General features: G+C 40.5%; 2 protein-coding genes across 3 annotated transcripts in view; one reads left to right on the forward strand and one right to left on the reverse strand.

The window, feature by feature from the left end:
- Positions 1 to 12,746, reverse strand: part of pear1 (platelet endothelial aggregation receptor 1) — a 65,185-nt gene extending 52,439 nt beyond the window's left edge. The window contains exon 1 of the mRNA XM_072679509.1: positions 12,561 to 12,746. The gene's annotated coding sequence lies outside the window, so the exon portion shown is untranslated. The remainder of the gene's footprint in view (positions 1 to 12,560) is intronic.
- Positions 12,747 to 16,393: 3,647 nt separating this feature from the next.
- Positions 16,394 to 21,411, forward strand: gpatch4 (G patch domain containing 4). Of its 2 annotated transcripts, XM_072678758.1 has the most exons (8): positions 16,394 to 16,559; positions 16,661 to 16,750; positions 16,992 to 17,065; positions 18,056 to 18,148; positions 18,326 to 18,439; positions 18,561 to 18,676; positions 19,502 to 19,552; positions 19,802 to 21,411. In XM_072678758.1, the coding sequence occupies exons 2-8, from the start codon at positions 16,672 to 16,674 to the stop codon at positions 20,658 to 20,660; spliced, it is 1,386 nt and encodes a 461-aa protein (XP_072534859.1). In that variant the 5' UTR covers positions 16,394 to 16,559; positions 16,661 to 16,671; the 3' UTR covers positions 20,661 to 21,411. The 2 variants fall into 2 exon arrangements, with proteins under 2 accessions (XP_072534859.1, XP_072534858.1); XM_072678757.1 differs by having other exon boundaries at positions 16,394 to 16,750.
- Positions 21,412 to 21,516: the final 105 nt, after the last annotated feature.

The following is a 21,516-nucleotide window of genomic DNA, read 5'->3' on the forward strand; positions in this document are numbered from 1 at the left end:
GGAGAGAACAGAATGTACACAAAGCCAAGAAATCACAGGGAGTTTGTTTCTTTAGTTTTGCACTAGAGCTACAAGGCTAAAGCAGCTAACCAGTAATGAAAGCTTATTACAGGACCATTTGAGTTCCACTGAAAAAGCTCATTCCAGCAAAGTCTGAGCATGTGTCTGACCCTTTTGTGTTCCACTGGTTGACAACCTCACCTCTAATGACTGTAATCGTAAACTTTCCTGGTATTTCGGCCTGTTTTGAGGTGATGCAAGTCTTTCCACTTAAATTACACTCTACAACATACACTATATGGACAAAAGTATTGGGACATTTGCTCGTTTACCATTTCTTCTGAAAAATTTAACAGAGTTTATCCTCTTTTTGTTGGAATAACTGTCTCTACTGTCCAGGGAAGGCTTTCTACTACATTTTAGCATTGTTGTGAGAATCTGATTGCATTTAAGAGCATTATGTTGAGGCCAATATGTTGGATGATCACCACCCTAATGATGGGGACTTTATCCCCCTCTAGCCCACATCTAAAATTAGGCAAGGTGCCAATAGGTTCATGTTGATCTGCTCCGGAGAGTCCTATTCTATTGCCAATATTTCTCTACAGGAACTAGACAAGCTGTGTTTGTGTGTGTGTCAGCAGACTTAAATGCATTCATTAGAAAAGGTGTCCAAAAATATTTGGATATATAGTGTTCTTTTTGTTCCAAGTCAATCTTTTTAAACTCAAATCACTCACTCCTCACACTCGTTTTTGTGTAACTTTCTCTGCAGGGTAGCTCTCACTAGCGGCTGTGTCTAGCATACTTATGCTAGCAACACATTAGTGCTACCTGTTTGTGCGGTTTGCGATGCATCTGAACTTAGTTTAATTTGGTATTAAGGTACGTATTACTCACTACTTGTGCTACTGTGTCACCCCATTGTAGACTGAAAGTAAATTATTCAGAAACATAAATCATCGGACTGTACTTAACGTCATCCTGCCATCAGCATGGATGCTCATTTTCCACTCATTACAGACATAAGTCACTGTCAGCAAAGAAGCCTTGCAAAAAAATAATAAAATGGAATGTTCCTGAGAGATGTCAAAATGGATGTCAAAAAGATTCATTTTAAGAGTAAAGGCCAACATAAACAACACAAAATATGTGAAATGTGATTTTTCTTGGAAATTCAAGTTAGTTTTTTTGCTCCAAAACAAAACAAAAAAGTACATTGGCAGACTGTCTTTAAGTGCAAAAAGATATTTTTTGCTCCTCACAAAATGTGCAAATAGTGAAACTGGGTTGGCTACTTTCATTTTGGAAAAGCAAAAGAAAGATATGCATCAGAACAGCTGAATGAAACTTCCTTTCTTGCATCTGCTTGCATTGATTTTGCTTGATCTGGTAACCACATGGATCCACATTCTAGTCAACTCTGGCGAGCTCCTGAGCTACCGACAAAGGTGTCAAAAGAATTCACATTCATTACTCAGGTAGAAAGTGAAGTGTAGATACAAGGTTTTTTACTCAAGTAAAAGTATAAAAGTACTGGTTTTAAAACTACTTCAAGTATAAAAGTAAAAGTAATGTAAGGAAAACAAAGGCCAAAAGCTTAGGCCGTGCCATAGTGCCCCCCCAAAAAAAACAAACCATAATGACTATAATGTTATATTAAAATGTTAATGTTACAAATGTTGGGCTGCACTAGACTGCCTGGTTTAGCTGCAGATCTGCCCAATTAAAATGAATGCAGTTTAGTAATATTAAATTTATTAAAGAACCATTTATGTGTACTACTGAGCATTAACATGTTATCAATAACCTTTATTGCAAAGTAAATGTGGGGCTTAGTTGGGGCATTTCACTCGAGTTCTCTTCAGTCTCTGCCACGGACATCTTAATACTAGACTACATACGTCTGCTATGTCTTTGCTGGAGTGTGACGTGGATCGCTTACAAACCAATAGGGTGTCAGAATGGCATAAGTTTATACTTCTCATCCAACCACAATCAAATTCTCACTTCCCGGATGGTGCGATTTATCTGGACAGGGTTTTTTTTCTGAAAAGATGACAATTTGGAATGAAAACACACGGAAATGAAATATGAGTAACAAGGTTATTTTTAAAATGTAAGGAGTAAAAAGTACAGATAATTGTGTGAAATTGTAAGGAGTAGAAGTAAAGAGCTAAAAAATAATTATTCCAGTAAAGTATAGATAACCAACATTTCAACATTTCTACTTCAGTAAGGTAACAAAGTATTTGTCAATTTGACTTTTTGCCAAATGACTCCTTTAATAATTGGTGGTAAAAGAGGAGTCTTTCCTGCCCCTGCATCAGGACTAATAAAGCTGAGCGGCGTAGAGCTTTACGCACTGTCGAGAGTGAACTTAATCTGAGATAACAGGCAACGAACTCTCTGCATCTGGAGCAAATCACTACACTGTTGGCTGGCAAGTTTATTTGGACATACTAATATGGACTCCAGCTCATTCTGCACTATTAGAGACTAAGTGTGTCTTCCCCCCCCTCCCCCCCTTTTTGTTTTATTGCATGGTTCTGGGCAATGCTATCTGTCATGGGCATAGTAAAGACATCCCACTCAGAAATTTACCTTACAAGTCTCTCTAACTTAGAATAGCTTATTTATGGATCAGCACAGGTAACTAGACAGGAACAGGCTGATGAGCTAACCATGGCGCACACTGTTGATTAGAAGGCTGCTTTAATACATCAGGGAGAGCTAGATATTGATCGTTTTTCCAGAGATATGGCCAGAAAGAGCATCCACATGATGAAGACAGAGCCTCTCCTGGACCCCTGCTTGAGTTTTTACCCAGCACTGATGCGGAGCAAGCCAGGAGAGACGTAATGAGCCCAAATAGTTTCGCCAAAAATAATATTACTCTTTTTTATATGGATTATTCAAGCTAAATGTCATTTAAGTCATTACCATATAAAACGAGTCTGACTTGTCTTGAGCTCAAAATAGCGAACTGAAAATGACATTAAAAAAAACAAAAAAGTTCTGAGTTTGAATTTAGTCGTGCGTTCAGCTCCACAGAGTATCTGTCCCCTCTCACTCGCCTTCCCAGAGGAAGCCCACTCTCTGCCAGGGCATTCCTCCCGCCGCTAAAGTCGCTGATTTACTGATCCATTCAGTGGTGCAAGGCTCTTCTAGTGAAGGCTAAGGAAATCTGGTCCTTATTAATGCGATCATTTTATCACATTTTAAAGTAAAAGTAAAAAAAAAGGAAAAACCTTCTCCAGATGTGCCTCAATCAGAGCATCTGGATGCAAGAGGTTTTATTTTGACCAAAAAAAAAAAAAAAAACTATGCAGTGCACACTGTGTCTACCCTGAAGGTGACTCCTGGCAAACACTCAAGCTCTCAAACTTCTCCTTCTCCCCACACCAAGCAGAAAATAAAAATTTAACCCTTCACATGTTTCTCAAACAGTGCAGAACGGGGCTGCGTGGTATAAGAGAAGAGCTAATAAACGGAGTTAGAAGACAACAGCAACGCATGGTCAATTTAAAAAGCTGAATTCTGCTGATTGGGTGCATCTACAGGGTTCCTTTAATCTGTGCTTGGAAAATTATTCACATTTATGACATCTGGCTGAGGCTCTTATACAGAGCAACTGACAGGTTAAAGTTACAAAGGTTACTGGTGTAGTGTGGTGTGTTTGCCTAGGCAAGGAAACAAAGCCTAGCCTGCTATGTGGTTGGCTGCAGTGGTACCCAGTACAACAGCGGTGGGGACATGAGTAAAGTGTCATAAACTTTGGACTTGAGCTAAAACAGTCTTACACAAAAATTGGTATTTTTTGCTCCTGGGCTTCCCCTACCGGTGTAATTCACTTTTGCACCACTGCTGTAAATACAAATCATGCCATGAGCCCCACCTTTGTAGGCAGTAATAAATGTGTATTTCTGGACAAGCTGAGAGACACACAATGGGTATCTGAAGTGAAAGAAGAATGTGGACTGAGGTGGTAGACAACTATTACAGGATTTTACACAAACGCAGAATTACACATTTATTGCGAGGGGTATTGTGCAGCTTCACCAAAAAGTTACATAGGGCAGTAGCCAGTGTTTCAGGCTTGAAGTGGCAACGTCTGAGATTCAATCTTCACTGTAATTCTGCTGTTGACTGTGGATGAAAGTTACTGATCCATTTGATACAACGTGAATATGGCTTGTTTACCCAGAATTATTTCTATTAGATTTATTTATTATGTTATTAGTATTTATTATTATTATTATTATTATTATTATTATTAGAATCTGTGATCCTGAAAAACACTTTATGGACATCTACACATTACACCTACAGGAGCTTCTGTGACAACCCATGCTAAATCCATAGACATTAGTATAGAGTTGAGCCCCCTCTGCAGCTCTAACAGCAGGTTTGGAGCTCTGCAGTTATTGAGTCAGCAGAGTGTTGGTGACTTTTATGCACTTCTGCACTCTGCACACCCGCTCTGTAACTTTACGTGGTCTGCCACTTTATGGCTGAGTTGCGGGGGTTCGTAAAAACACCACTCACAGTAGATGGTGGAATATCTGGGAGAGAAGAAATTTCTGACACTGATTATATAAAGCTGCTGTGTGAAAACAACAGTTGTAAAAAGCGCTATACAAATAAATTTGACTTGACTTGACATAGAGAATCCTCTCTAAGGCTATATGCAACTAGCACTGGTGGTGTCATACTGCCGTTGGTTTCTGCTGTCTTACCAATGTACCCACAAATGGGCTGAAATAAAAAAAACAGGAAGGTAGAAGGGGAGGCTGGACAGAAGCTTCCAGATGCCGAGCACAAAGGATGTCCTGGGCAAACATGAGAGAGGATGAGAAAGGCTAGAGAGAGGAAGGCGAGGGCCACAAACCTGCACTGCTTGGAAATCATCAGCCTCACAAAGGAAACACAGCAGCTTACAAATAAAGGGCCTTTCCACACTCACTCACCGCTCCTCCACTACATTAATTTGGTCTTCCTGGAATACCTCAGCACATTCTGTGTAATTTCTCTGAATTTGTCATGCGAGGATCCACAGTATGTTGCCACAGTCCTTGTTTACTACTCTCCTGCTTACTGGGAAAGAACAACATTCTAGTGCTGGTGACCCTAATCTCTCTCTCTCTCCCTCTCTCTCTCTCTCTGTCCACCACTGTGAACTATAGGAAGTTAACTGATCAAACTCCAGGTCTGAGACCCAGCATCCTTTTCCAAGTAAACACACAGTGCCCAGACAGACAGGGAGAGACAGACACACGCACACACACATACACACACACACACACACACACACACACACACACACACACACACTGTCCCGGCTTCAAAATAATATTCCATCTTTATTCCATGGAGTGTACTTCGGCTAAGTCACATTTATGCACTTTCCATGATGTAATAGCAGCAGAGAAGGATTGTTTTGGAAAAGCAGAACTGAGGTATTCTCTCCAAGTCTTTCAGGGGCAATTTCTCCACTTCTCTAAATATCTGTTGTTAACCTGACTTGTAATATTGTTATCTCATTAAAGTTAGTGAAAAGTCTTGTTCACAGTTAGATACATTGGAAACACATAGGAAATGCAAAATAAACAAACAGATTAATCGATAAACTGTAAGCTGTATAAACAAATACATATATGTGTAAACAGGCTGATATAACAATGGAAATGCTGCATATTGTCTACTGGAGCATCACTTTCTAACCTGTCCTAAACATCAAGCAAAGGTAGGCTGTATAAACCATGGATGCCCTGGTTCCATTACCTTCCGTTCTATAGAAATGAAGCCAAACTCGTCCGCCATGTTGTCAAATTTGCAACCAGAGTGTGCATGGTAGAGAGCAGAGGTGGAGCCAGACTCGCCTAGTCATTTGTTAGACCCGCCCCCTTCTCCCAGACCAAACATCTTTCTGATCACCTTAATTATTCTTACTTATGTCCCTGGATTCCCAGTTTGTCCAGTAAGTGTAATTTTCCAACAGTGAAAATCAGTACATGTTTCTCAGCTACTCCATGTAATGAACATGAAGGGTGTGATGCTGGTCCTGCAGACAACTGATCTCATACAGCCTAGGCTGTCAATCACCTCTCTCCTAAGTGTAACCCCGCCTTCTTAAGACTTGGCAGAATAATGTTTTAAAGACTGATTTCTAGGGGAGGAAAAAATATTAGCACAGGGAAAACTAAGTGTTGGAATTAGACACTGGAGATGGAAAGTGAGATGGAAAATGGGCTGTTTTGTCATTAAAACATATCCGGGATGAGTGGAGCTACACATCATACTGAAGCCAGCCAGCAAAGGCACTAGACCTATGGTTGCATAGGTCTTCTGAGAAAAGTTGATCTGTCCATGTTTTCTACAGTCATTGGCATAAACAAACACACGATAGTTACGATTACTAGCTGAGCTACTCTGTTAGCCTATCCCAATATGCCAGCCACACTGACATATTGTAACATATTTTAATATTTTCAGCAAATCAAATAATTTTTTGCTACAGAAATTGAGACCAACAATAAAATATGACATTTCTTCCCAGTTAAAATCAAATTTACTTTTTTTTTTTTTAACTAAAACTACACTAAAAGGGATTAAATGTGTTAAAACATACTTTAACTCCTTTTAATACTTTCAATAAAAGTAGCTCTATTTAGATTGGATTAGTTTATCACCTGTAATATATTTTTTAAACCTGGACTGACATGCAACTGCCATTAAAAATCACTACTTTAATAAACCTTTCTAACTGACTTAATCATCTTTCTTCTTTATCCGGACAGGACATACATCTCACTGATCTACTGTCCAGGGAATGGTCTACAGCCCAGGGTAGGCATTCTACTAGATTTTAGAGCACAGCTGTTCCCAACTCCCCAACTCATCCCAAAAGTATTGGATGGAGCACCGCTATTCCACAGAATTATACCAGCAGTTCCACTGCTCCACAGCTTAATGCAGAGCTCAAGGCTTTACACTCCTCTAGCCCATAGCTGGAATTAGGCATGGTGCTAATAGGTTCATGTTTATCTGCTCCAGAAAATCCTATTCTTGTGGCAGTACTTCTCTACAGGCACTAGACGAGCTGTGTGCATGTGTGTGTGTGCATCTGTGTCAGCAATAGGTGCAACTTAAAGTAGCTGGAAGCTTTCATTAGAAGGGGTGTCCACAAACATTTGGACATACAGCGTAACTTAAGGGTTTACAGAAGTTTTTGGAGGAGTCATTTTTATGCGAGTTTATTTCCTCTTTTGAGTAATATGATTATATAAGCATCATTTTTAAGCACGTTTGTGAAGACAATGCCAAAAAGACACAGTTCACAACTGACCTTGGCCTTACATCCGAGACTTTATGCAAGGCTTAGCGATTCACTGCCAAAAAACACCACTTATCTCTTTTTTTTTCTCTCCATACAGTCTTCTCTTTACATGAAGCCAGCAGTGGAGGTATAGTCCTACACTTCACCCGCAGAGTATCACATTTCTTTTTGTTCCACTCTGCAGACGTGAGGCTGCCTCCTCCCCTCCCCTTTAATTAGCCCTGTCTCCTACGCCACGCTGTTCTCCAGGGCCAAGCCACTCGCAGGAAGGACCCTCACCACAGCACACAGACCACAGCCACAGCTTGCAAATGCAGGCATAACCAATTCCAATGCATCTGATCTCCACAAACTTCATTCATATTCCAGAGGCAGAGTATACACATCAATGGCACGCACAGAGAACTAGCACTGGGACTGCAAGTGTTTACTAATCCTCATAACAATACTGGCTTCTGCAATACTGTTAGAAATACGCAGACGAGTGCTTTACAGTAAAAAATCACCAAAAATATAAAAGTAAGGTAAAAGGTATTGCCAATTAAATATACTCAGAAAAGTACAAATACATAAAATCATTACTTCAGTACATGTAATTGAGTAAAAGGAAGTAATTACTCTCCTCTGACTGTGAGCACCTTATCCAATGCTAACTAGGACTACCTGTTTCAAATGATGCCACCAGTTCTGGGAGGGTGAAGGCTTGCATGTGTGTCTTCTAAGACTTGTGAAGGCAGCCAACTGCATGTTTTCAACCTGCCACTAAAGCAAAGCCATTGGACAGCTCAACACGCTTGGAGGAGAGCACTAACTGCCATTTCTGTTACATCAGATAACAGAGGGCCACACTGGTTAACATCATGCTGAGTGATAGTGGAAGAAGGAGGGCCATCCTTCCCACCCAAAGAAAGCAAGGTCAGTTGCGTTCTCTGAGACTACTGGCCACTCGCAAACTACTGAGGATTGGACCACCTAAAGTAAAACATTGTAGGGCTGGGAAAGTCTTAAAAATTACTAAAACCAACATTCAGAACCTCTAATCAACATTATCTCGTCCATGACAGATATTTTAGGGTTTTTTATGTTAGTATATGCCCCACTTTGTGTGTTCATGTTCTATCCCCTCAAAAACATAGTACTGTGTGTGTAGTCAAGTGCCTCTGCCCCGTCCAATCTGCAACACAGAAGCGGCATGAAGGAGAACTCAAACACAGAGCCAACTAAGCATCTTGAGCAGATGATACAGTCATTTATTAATCAGGGTAAAGTGTTCAATTAATAGTGATATTGATTTGAGGACCTATCACCCAGCACTATGTTGATGTTTGCTTTTCACCTGATAATGCTTCTACTTTAGTGTTTATGTGAGAAACTGAATCTACCTTTCAGTTCTACTTAAGCCATCCACACTTTTCTTTTTTGAGGTGTAATGCCATTCTGTTATGTTAATTTAGTAACTAAACCCTCTTGCGGTTGCTCACACACTTTGGAGCCTCAGCAATCTTGACACTTCTTAACTTCTACTCCAGTCATCATCACCAACTCAATGAAATAAGAAAGCAACACTATGTAGCATTTTTACCTTAAAATAACAGTTTACAAACCATGGTGATGCTTCGCTGACCTGTAGGGAGAATTCTTAACTCTACATGCTGCTAACTGTTGTTGGTAACTTTAAAGAGAGCGGATAGGTGAGAACTCCCTAATGCCGTGTAACCCGAGTCACATCTGGTAATATTACCCTACCACATCAGTCCACATGCTTCTTTCACATTCAGTTATGATTCTGTATATCTCAGCGTGTCCTTTAGTCATAGCTAGAAGTGGAAATTACACTTCTGAATGTAAGGGAACAGCAGAAGCAAGAAATGCTTACTGTTTATAGTGTTGCCTAAGGCAAATTTAAGCAAAACACTTAGACAGTTGCGCCACCAAAGAACCTCCATAATGGGCATTTACCATGGACAACCAAATTTTTCTCACTTTGTTGAAATCAAAAAGTTTGATTTACTATTATTACTTGCAAACAGCTAAAGTGAACCAAATCACTCTCCAGATGATATATGAAAAGTAAGCCAGTTCAATTATCAAATTATCCAATGGGATCATAAAAACAGCTACTATTTTGTCCATATCTTGAACCCATCTCACTGAGAGATGGGTCACAAACTAAAAAGGCAGTGTGCTATAACTCACTTAAACTGCACAAGCACTCTAAAGACATGCTTCTGGTTCCAGGAGGAAGATAAAGAAGAAAAAGATGTCCAGTGCATGTGATGAGAGGGTTAGATGAGAGAGCTAGACAGAGAAAAAGAGAAAAAGAGAGAGAGAGGAAGAGAGAGAGAGAAGGACAACAGAACAGAAAGGAAAGGGAACAGGAGTCAAGGTCCTGAGCAGCTGCCAGGCTGCAGGCAGCTCTGCTCTAAATTATCTGCATGGCTGCAGAGCACATGTGTGAGAGAGACTTACATAAACGTGTGGTAGGAATATTAAACGCCAGCCTCATCGTTTAAACATGCCACCACCACCATGCCTTTCTGTTTGTTTTCCCTGAAATGGCCACAAATGGCAGAGACAGAGGAGCCATCTCTACTAAACACTGAACACACACACACTTTCAACACAATGGCATGCACGCAAAAACCTTAGAGTAACAATACTCCATATTACTTACAACCTAAATGGGAAGGGCCAAATGGCTGTAAGAGGCCATACGCTGTGCAGCTTGGTTTCCATTTGTGGAATGGGAAGTTCACATGGTACATCAAGCACTTTTATTTAGTGAAAAGGGGAAATTCAGTTTTCCATGATATGACCCCTTTAAAAGTGTTTGTATCTGCCAACAGCATCTATAAAATTTATTGATGAAAGTCATCAATAAATCCAACACCAACAAACAAAAACAGAGATGGAAAAACTGAGGTGAACTACTGAACCTGGAGAAAAATCCAGAGCATGGCCTTGCCGAGCCATCACAGCCCTGGACAGGCTGGTGTCTGGTTCTGATAAGAGACTCAGTTGGGTGCTGTCAAGGTGAAAAGTGTCTGCTGGGGAAATCAATTATGATACCACTGCTCGCCAGGTGCTGTTTTATATGCTACTATTGGCAGAGAGCATGATTTCCCCAAAGGCTCCCGTTCAGAAACCTCCCCTGCTTTAAAGATCAGCTTGAGCCTGGAAAATGCCTTTCGGACTGGGCTAAGAGGGTCAAGCAGTGGACCAAGACTAGTTTCCCTTTTTAATCTCTTTTGTCCACCATAACTTCACTGACGTGATCATTAAAACATCTTATTATGCCTTATTATATAGTAAGACAGTGAGAATTAGTGAAGTCCTTCATTAGAGAAGTCCTTCAGCAGCCCATGAGTTCAACCATCCATTCTACACTGGTACGAAGGGTTCTTTGAGCAATAGAGCCATACAAGAACCACTTTTGCAGTTCTCTAAAACCTGTTTATATTGCTGTTATATCAAAACCTTCTAACTCTATTTTTATTATTGTGATATTTTGTGCCATATTAACATGCCAGTTGTCCTTTACATTATATAAATATTTTATCACGAATGAACCAAACAAAAATGGTCTAAAATTACCTGTAAAAGAGAAGGTTTTTCCTTCTCCTGGAAAGTTACTGTGATACGTGGTTTTGTTCAGACCACTAAACATATACACACACATCAATCATATACATCAAAACCATTTAGGGTTTTCTGACTTCTGATAATCCTATACCAGAAGCATTACTCTAACAAAGTGGTTCTCAATCCTGATTCTGGAGCACCACTGTCCTGCACATACTAGGAGCATCTATCAGCATTTGTCAGTAGAGGGTATGCACGTGACGTCACAGGTGTCAGCCTGTGGCAAAAAGACATTTTGTGCATTGTGATTGCTGCTAAAACACTAAAACAGGTAAGAGCTGTTGTGTGATTGATTTCAGATCTATCCTCTTACAAAAAACAAGTCCACCATAGTTGCGAGTTTAGCGACATGCTAAGTTCAAGTTCAAGGGTAACAAGCGAACCTGGATGAATCAGTCTGCTAAATGTGCCTGAAAACTTTCCAAAACACTGTGGAGGATTCTTTCCTCTAAACGGTTGTGATTTGGGCCAGGTAGCTAAATGTTCCTGGTTACACATCATTATCCATGGGTCCTTTGGTCATTTAAATGGATTGCTGTCGAGTCCGACTGCCTTTATCTTGAGCAGATAATCGCTTGTTTAAATCTCAGTCTGGCCATTTTCCCTAAAAAACGCAGCCATGTTGCAGAATGACTTGCCACGCAGTCTGACTGAAGGGGCCGAGTTCCAGCGGGAATGTGACGTCAGTGCATACTGTCTATTAAACCAATTAACAAACCCTTCCTGAGGTGAACTGTGGGTTAGAGCAGTGAAAGACACTAAAGGATGCAGGGCAGGACCAGGGAGGAAAACCAGCACTTGAAAATGTTCAGTAATTCTACATATGGAAACAGGCCTTGGTTGGACCTACCACAGAGCCTTTCATGAAGACACTCTCTGAAGAGATAAACAAACGTTTGGGCAGAAACCAACTAAAGCTTAATGTCACAGTCATTCTCTCCCTTTACTCTGGCATTGTCGTGCATATTGTCCTTCTGTGACTCAGATGTTTCATTAACCTGCCAACAGGCTCTGAATTTGATGTATACAAGAACACACACACACACACACACACACACATATACACACACATAACAAGAAAAAACAACAGTGCATTCTGCTGCGGCATTAGGAAATGACAACACAGCAACTCCCACTGACTTCCTATGTATTATATAAGTGACTAAGTGGGTACTTCTGCTATATATATATATATATATATATATATATATATATATATAATCTATATTTATCTATCTATATATTATATATATCTATCTCTCTCTCTCTCTCTCTCTCTCTCTCTATATATATATATATATATATATATATATATATATATATATCTATATATATATATATATATATATTGAGCCCTATCTCAATCTCTTCAGCAGTCAATATTCAGAAGTAGGTGATCAGGGCTGAAAGTTGAGAAAGTCAGAGGATGCTAAGTAAAACTGAGTAATAGAGTTCAGCTAAAATCCCTTTCTAACTTTCTCCACTTTCAGCGGGTTGCTAATGATTTCCCCAGTTAAAAAGCAGTTACTCCTGAGCTACACTTCATCTGTGTCCTCTCAATAAACCACGTAGCTCTTACCTTATTTCAGAAGAAGTGGCATTTGTGTTTCAGCAGCAAAAGATGTGGATGCTGGACGTTAAAGGACTTAAAAGGACACGACGGTTTTTTCCCCCAAAAGACGGATGAATCTCTTCTACAGCGCGGAGAAAATGTCCATCCAAAACAAACTAGGCGTGATAGAGGAGCTGCAGACCCTCTAGAGCCGCCTGCTTTTCTCACTAGTGCTCAGAAGGAGAGGGAACGAGTGACAAGCAGCGCAGAGGACAGGGCGGGAGGGGGGCTGAGGTATTGTGGGCAAAGCTGAACCCGTGGACCCCCTCTTTTCCTGCTTTGTCTAAGAACTGCTGCGCTAGAAGGGCTGAGGTTGCTACTAGTGATCAGAACTGCTCTCATTTACAGGAACTGAGAACTTTTCCACTGTAGTTTTCCTAAGTGGAATTACATTCAATTACTGTTACTTAAGTTAGTATACAGTACTTTTATGACATAAACACTTATATATAATGTGTGAGTAATATTTAAATACTTTTTAAAATCAGTAAAGTGACACATTACAGTACACTACAGAACAGTACACTGTGTTTATTACTTTTAACCGTATGCAAGAGAATTGTGACTACGGTGGCAGAGCTGCTTCCCTATCTGTGGCCACTGGCCAGTTTGGTTATGGTAGCCTCAATTTGAGTACCATGCAAGATTTTGCATTACCTCTTAACTCTGAATGGCAGGTCATCAGTAGTGTCACAGATCAGATATCTAATATGCCCATGTTCATACATATGCGAAATACTAAGGTTAGGCTAGCCTTCATCTATTTCTTGTAACTGCTACAGTCAAAAGTTAACTATATACCGCTGCTATCCAACGAAAAAAAACATGTATTTCCAATTTTGGATGTTTTTAGTTTTCTCCATGGTTTGCATCCTGAAAGATTGGACCAATAGAACTGCTCTAAATTACTCATATTTTACATTAACTTCTACTCAGTTAAGAACATCTTTGCTCTGTCTGTAAAATACACGTTTTTCATTGGACAGTGATGATATATATGCCCAAAAATCCTTAAGTCTTAAAAAATATAAATATATTAAATATGCAACAGGACACATCTGTAAACTGTGGAGTCCAATATAAGGAAGGTTGTTCACGGTTAATGAAACAGAGTATATAATGTTTAATCTAAAAGTGGCTACAGGCAGAATGGCTAAAAATAATAACAGTGGGCACAGTGCTGATATGTGCAGTTTCAGGATGTGTGCTTTTCCTACTCATCATCTGTTTATTACAGATAAACAGGTCAAACAAAGGACACAAATAGTGCTTATGAAGTACATCCTTGTACAAAGAAAGAGAAGAGACCATGAAAAAAATGCTTTCTCTGTTATGGAGAGATAAAACAGAAATTTGTTGTGTACTCTGGATTGCCCTCCATAGTTTATTCGTTGTCAGGGAAGTTGGATATGTGCTATGACACATTTTTACATATCAGTCATTACATGGGAAATTACCCGAAGATAAAATGATGTAGGGTATTATTTTAAGAGCTCTTTCTTATGGGAGGAGCAGCACTCAGTACCAGTTCACCTAAAGATGTCACACAATTGACAATGAATTCAGCAGGGTTAGCAGTCTACATCTGAATTTGTACAACTTACAGTGATATACCTGATCGAAGCTAGTTGTTGAGACTTAACAGCATTTAAAGTTACCCAAGAGAGCTGCAAGGAATGCACCATAATGGTAAAAACAAAAGCAGAAACCTGCGACTGCAGCTTCAACTCGGCCCATGAGCCACTGACCTGAATGGGAAAACGGTTTGGCCAGTCTTCCTCACATACCTGGAAATTATGTCATAGAAACCAGTATGAGTGGAACATCTGGTGCCTTTTCTCCACAAAAACAAACCATTCAACCTTTACACTAAGTGCTGAAACACTGCAGAGACCCTCTGATTGCATTCAGACACATGAGCATTACTGAGGTCAGCTACTGATGCTGGATAATTATTTTGGGATACTCATCCCAAAGGTTGTGGATGGACCTGCATCACTCCAGAGAACACAGCTCCACTTCTTCACGGGCCAATGTTGGGGGGGTTTATACCACTCTAGCCAGTGGACGCTTGGCTTGGGCGTGGTGACCTTAGGTTCATATCTTGCTAATCTAGAAAAGGGTTCCTCAATTCTTGAACTGGAGGGCTGGTGTCCAGTGCAGTTTGATGATGTCCCTACTCTCATACACCTGGTTAACCCCTCCAGTAGTTAGCAGGTTTGGTGAGTGTGTCTGAGCAAGGAAATCACCAAACTGTGCTCTAGAGTGTCCCATGTGTCATCACTATCAGCACCCTAAAGTGTCTGAATCCACTAATGAGAAGTGTGCAGTGTTCCACAAACTGCTGCTATGTATGTACATGTCGAGGGCGACCTCTAGAGGGGAAGAATGGAAGTTAATAACATAGACATTCAGCTCTGGTCTTAGAAGGCCAGCCTGGAACACCCCTGGTTCACAGCTCATTATAACTCTTCACACCAATCCTGGAGAGCCATAACGCTGCATACTTTAGTGTTTTTCTTGCACCAATACATCTCATTAACACAGGAAAGGCTGGATGTGTGAGAGTGGAGATCTTGCTTTAAGCCAGTATGTCCTAACTGTAGTCATGTTGATCATTAGATATGGATGTGATCTGCCAACCCTGCTGATAACTGTGCAGTGTGGTGATCAGTCAGCTTCTTAGACATTAGCCTGTTACACAATGCCAAACAGATGCAGACAAATAAGCTCATCAAGCAATGAATTATTAGGACATGTACACCTACTCATCCATGCAATTATCTAGTCAGCCAATGATTTTATGTTTATGCTCACATGCATTACAATAGAGAACAAATGTGATCTTGCTGATTTTAAGCATGGCATGCTTAATGTTGCCAGACAGGCTGGTTTAAGTATTTCTAAAACTGCTGATCTCCTGGGTTTTTCATGCATAAACAGAATTATATAATAAACACCAGACTGGTTCAAGGTGACAGCAAGTCTACTCAGTTGCTCAGATAACCACTCTGTACAATTCCAGAGAGCAGAACAGCATCTCACAAGACAACATGTTGAACTTTGAGGTGAATGGGCCACAACAGAGGAAGGCCACATCAAGGTCCACTTCTGTCATGCAAGAACAGAAAGCTGAGGCTGCAGTGGGCACAGGCTCACTAAAACCGACCAGTTGAAGCCTGTAAAAACTAATCTAATGGCTACTTCCAGCATGATGGTGCACCATGTCCCAAAGCAAAACCTGTCTCAAACTGGATTCATGAACAGGACAATGGGATCTGGATCTGATGGAATTCATGCCAGAAAGAACTGAGGTTGTGTTGAGAGCAGTGAGGTCCTAAAACTGTACTATTATAGTACCATAGTATAGTGTTCCTAATAAAGTGCTCAATGAACATATAGTCGATGGGTTTGGTCACACTTGCCTTTGACCCAACCGACCGTTTATGCCTACTTCTGAAGGAGGGAAAGGTGTAGCTCTGTAACATGGGCTGCAGGGGGCAGCACTGGGTCATCGTCTCGTCTTTTCTTGCCCACCCCCTCTCTCACTCTGTCTCTCTCTCTCTCTCTCTCTCTCTCTCTCTCTCTCTCTCTCTCTCTCTCTCTCTCCTTCTTTGTTCACTCCTATTGAGAGTGATAAATATGGATAGCAAAAGAAGCACTTTGGCTTAATATTAGTCTCATTAAATGTACATAGGCGTCTTTAATGTATGTGAAACTTCTGATTGGCTGTTAAGTTTGCCTGTGACGTCGGAGGCAAAGCCCGGATGTGCGCCTCTGACGTGACGTCCGCACATGTGTAGCGCGTGTGAGTGTGAAGCTACAGAATAGAGGTTCTTATTTTCATTTAGGGATCAGCTTTATCAATAATGGATGAAATGAGAATTTGAGGCTGGTGCTCATGAGAGATATATGAAAGGGTGTCACCGCAGACTGACTGGAATGAGTGAACTCCTCTAAGTGCCGGTAATGAGAGTGAAGCTAGGCTAGGTTGCTAGCTAGCGGTTGCTACTGGAGGTTTTTAGCAGGGGGTCAAGTTAAGCTCTTTCCTAACTTTATATTTCTAGTAATTCTTAACATGGCAGTGGCAACGCAGGACAAGAGTCGAGGGCAGAGTTTTGCTGAGCAGCAGCTGCTCCGCCACGGCTGGGAACAAGGTGAGGAACTTGTCTATCCTCTGTGTGTTTTGTTTTTTTAATGCATGAACTGGTGCTGGTGCTGGTACTGGTGCTGGTGCTGGTGCTGGTACTGGTGCTGGTGCTGGTGCTGGTACTGGTGCTGGTGCTGGTACTGGTGCTGGTACTGGTGCTGGTGCTGGTGCTGGTACTGGTGCTGGTGCAGTTGACTGATCTTCTGTGAGCAAAGAGTGGTTAACACACTTCACCTCATGCTTGATAGGCAAAGGTCTGGGGAAAAACGAGAACGGCATCTCCGAGGCAATCAAAGTCAAAGTGAAATGTGACAAGGGAGGGGTAAGAGAATACAAGTGAAGTATTAATGCACATTATGTCCAAAAGTTTCCAGACACCCTTTCTTTCTAAGTGAATTGCCTATTTCAGTGTGTTTTCCAAATATTGATTCATCTAGGAGGTGTGAATACATGGTTTTGATTTCCCTTTGTTTGTTCATGTTTAATGTACACTCACAGTCCATTTACACTGTGTATATGACATTTCTTTATAAAACAAGCAGTGATTCAGTATTTTTGATTAAAGACAATACATTGAGAACATTAGGAAGTGCTCAGAATTACAGTAAAGTGCTAGGAACCCCAACGACCACAGCTAGCTGCTGTAGTTGTGGCTGTCGTTTACAGAGAAGTGCAATCCGTTCTGCCCAGGGGCTTCGTTTGCAAAGCTGCAACTAGATGCTACTGGACACATGCATTCAATTCAGATCAAACAGCTTGCATAATCTACGTAGGAAATCAATGGCAGTAGAATGGATGGCTCAGGAGCAGCCACACGTGCGCCTAACCCAGGAGTCTCTAGTCTAACACCCGTCCACCTCATTTAACTCATCAGTTGTTTGAAGACTAAAACTGACCAAAATGATGCAGCCACACATTGCACATGACATTGGACACTCTTGTCTTACTGTCACCATTCCCAGTTAGTTAGAAAGGTCTAAAGCACCATCGGGCACCTATAGGATGAATTTGGAGTGGTGGTGATGTGATCCAGAACTAATAGTATTCGAAATGTTTAATGGTCTTGTGCTTCAATGCAATCACATCCTCACAGCAGCCTTTCAACATCTGATGTAGAGCTTTTCTAGAAAAGCAGGGACAAGCACACTCTTGTTTTTTACTCTTATTACTCTTGTTTTTAAAAAGGAAATGCTGAGCGAGCAGGTGTCTGCAAACCTTTGGACATAAAGTGGACATATTTTGGACCTCTATTTTTAAGATTGTAAACTTACAGTGCAGGTATTGATGAATTTGTTCATGGCTTTCTTTGCAGGTTGGCCACAAACAAAGTGAGCAGTTCACGTTTCATTGGTGGGATCATGTATTTAATAAGGCCTCTTCCTGTTTGGATGTGGAGTCAGGCCAGGTTGGTGTTTTGTAACAAAAGGAATCTTTTCACATCTTTTAAGAAGACAGGGCCTGTAATGGAGCTTTGCATAGCATTTACCCTTGTTTCTTATGTTTCATAGAAATACTGCTGTATGCTGTAAATTGAGTTGCTGTGCAGTGTGTTTAGTTTTGAAAGTCTTTTACTGTGTTCTAGGATGGTGTTGTTGTGAAGAAAAGAGAGGGAGAGGAGGAGGAGGGAATGATCTCAAACAAGAAGCCACGCAAAGCCATGTTTAACAAGTCTAATCTCTATGGATGCTTTGTTAAAGTACGTCTCACTTCACAAAAGAATAAAACCAGTGGAATATGTGGATTTTCAGTGATCTGTTTTAAATTCTTTGACATCAGAAGTGCAGTCATATTGTCTAATTAGAGACTCTCTGTTCTAGTCTGCCACTCTCCTCTCAGGGAAGGAACAGCCTGAACGCAGACTGTCTAGTTCAGAGGACAGCAGCAGCTCAGACGACGACGATGATGACAAGCTGGACCTTTCTAGTACCACCAAGTAAGCAATAGACCAGACTAACAGCATAGCTGTATGTGGACAAGCCCTGTCTAGGAAAATTCAGAGATGCACTTTATCGCCATATGTTTGTGGACACCCCAACAATTGCATTTAGCTACTGTACATTGCACCCATTGCTGATACAGATGTGCAGAGGTGCTTGCCTAGTCCCTGTAGAGAAGTATTGGTAATAGAATAGCACTCTATGGATCAAAAAAACATTAACCTGTGTCTCTGAAATTATGGCGCTCCATCCAATACTTTTGAGATGGGGAGTGGAGATGACCTCACTAATACTCTTGTTGCTGAATGTAATCAGATCCGCACAGCAATGCTTCAAAATCTGAACAGTATAGATACGTAAAAAAAAAGCATGATAGACTTTTTTTTGTAATCCACTTGACTTCCAAAGGAGCTGGTAATGGGTGGGTGTCCCAATACTTATAGGAGCACTGCTGAATTCAGTGGAAAACAGTAGGTAATTCTGCCTGTAGAGAATATCCCCAGAAAACCATGTAAACGTAATCCCATCCAATCCCACAGGCTTGAGGCAGGAGTTTAAATCCTTTTAGCTCTTTTTGAAAGAAATTCCTAAAACCTATGATCTATGTTTGGTCTATCTATTGGTCACATTTCTGCAGACTCAAAAATGAGCGGTTATGTTGCAAATTGTTCTTGTAGCAAAAACACTTGTCATTGTCTCAGTAAGTTGATTTCTTCGAAAAATGACTCCAGCTGGTATCCATTTCCTGTCATTTGCATGTCTTTAATGTAGTACCAGTGTTTCTCACTATCAGCATACCTGCCTGTCTCATCTGTACACAGGTTATCTGATGACGCACTGATGAAAGCCTGTGGAGGACGCACCGCACATAAGTAAGCGTAGCACACTATTACCTCAGTAATAGCAGTGTAATATTTAATATTAGAACTGGTCTTATATTAGAACGTTTCATTCATGTTAACCTTATTGTATGTTTTTTATATATATATATATATATATATATATATATATATATATATATATATATATATATGTGTGTGTGTGTGTGTGTGTGTGTGTGTGTGTGTGTGTGTGTATATATATGTATGTGTGTGTGTATATATATATTTGGCCTATTCCAGAGGTGCCAGACACGGCCTTACAATGAGTGCCAAACTAGCCAGATTGGAGCAGCAAGAACTGGAGTTCATGGCAAAGTACGGCAAGAAGGAGCAGACAGCCAAAACTGCATCTCAGTGCGAGGATACCTTCTACTCCAGTGTGGCAAAATCTGAATTAGACCAGGAGACAGCGGTTAACACCAAACACAAAAAAACAAAGAAGAAAAAGAAGCAGAGCACAGATGAACTCTCTGAGAATCAAGCCCAAGAGGACGACATCAACGTAGATGCTTCTCACATCCACCATAATGAAGAGACCCCAAAAAAGAAAAAGAAGCGCTCAAAAGAGCAGCCTTCAGACACCCCAGATGCTTCAGTGGACAATGAGGTAGTAAACACAAAAAAGAGAAAGAGGAAACATTTAGAAAAGGATGTGTCACCTGAAGGAGTGAGTGGATCTGACGTGCTGGATGAGAATTCTACAGAGAGCGCTCAGCAATGTGAGGTAGACGAGACTGCTGCACATCAACTGACTGGTGACAAAACAAAAAAAAAAGAAAAGCGGAAAAAGAAGAAACGCTCTGAACAAATGTCTGTTTCGGAGGAAGGACTGAACGAGGGCAGCGCTGTGTCCAGTGAGGACTCTACAGACGCTAAAGAGAGTCATGGACAGGAGCAGCAAGAAGAAGGCAGTGTTGTGCTTCAGCCTGCTTGTGAAAGTGCTCCCAAGAAGAAGAAGAAGAAAAAGAAATACTCAGAGCCCAGTAGAGAGGAGTCCCTGTCCACAGAATTGGAAACTCATCACAGTTTAGAAGCTACCACTGAGGACTTCAGCACCAAGAAAAAGAAAAATAAGAAAAAAAGGAAGCAGGAAAAGTAAACTTTTGATAGTTCGAATAAGGCTGGAAACAGAACATGCTGTCAACACTTCTGGCTAAGAGTCACAGAAAACACATGATATTTATGATCTGATAATGATCTCTGAAGTGTCACATTCACAGATTTTTACCTTGCCTTAGTGTTTTTTAAAATGTGTTGGGACTCAAAATTGCTCATGAATTGGGACAAAACTGGTATTTTAACATATTCTGCATTAAAAATGGTAATTTCATGCATATCTAAATGAATCATGTTTATTCAGCCCCTACTTTTGTTGCAAACTGCTGAAATAATCATCCATTAAAGCTAAACTACAGTTTTCACAGTCATGTTTCTACATAACTCTATATGCCTTATAGTATACATAAAATGTATAAGAACTGGAAAACAAGTGATTTAACTTTTTACATTTGTATCTGTTGGTCACACTTTTTTGTAATTATTCTACAAACTCACTGTTTGTAGAATTACTACAAAAAAGTGCGACCAACAGATTTTCACAACATTTTTCTTCAGGTTAGTGATTGAAATTAGTATCAAGAGCTCAGCCTGAGTCTGACGCGAATAACAAGACCTTGAACCCTCTCCTGCAGCGTAATTCCATGTAGATGGATTGTCTGGCTCACTAATTTGGGCTTTTCATAGAATATATCTTGAAATGATTATGGTTGTGTCTGTGATAGAGATAGAGACTGTTTATAGAGAGGAATAAACCCAGAGAAGGACTGAGAAATGACCTTGTTTTTTTTTTTAACACAGAGGCTTTGGTGCAGAACTTCAGACATTAAATACTATATAATTTAAACAAATCTCATTTTACAAAAGCAGTGTAAAAAAAATAAAAAAAATAAAAAATC

The sequence above is a fragment of the Salminus brasiliensis genome, chromosome 5 (assembly GCF_030463535.1).
Source record: "Salminus brasiliensis chromosome 5, fSalBra1.hap2, whole genome shotgun sequence".
NCBI classification, from domain to species: domain Eukaryota; kingdom Metazoa; phylum Chordata; class Actinopteri; order Characiformes; family Bryconidae; genus Salminus; species Salminus brasiliensis.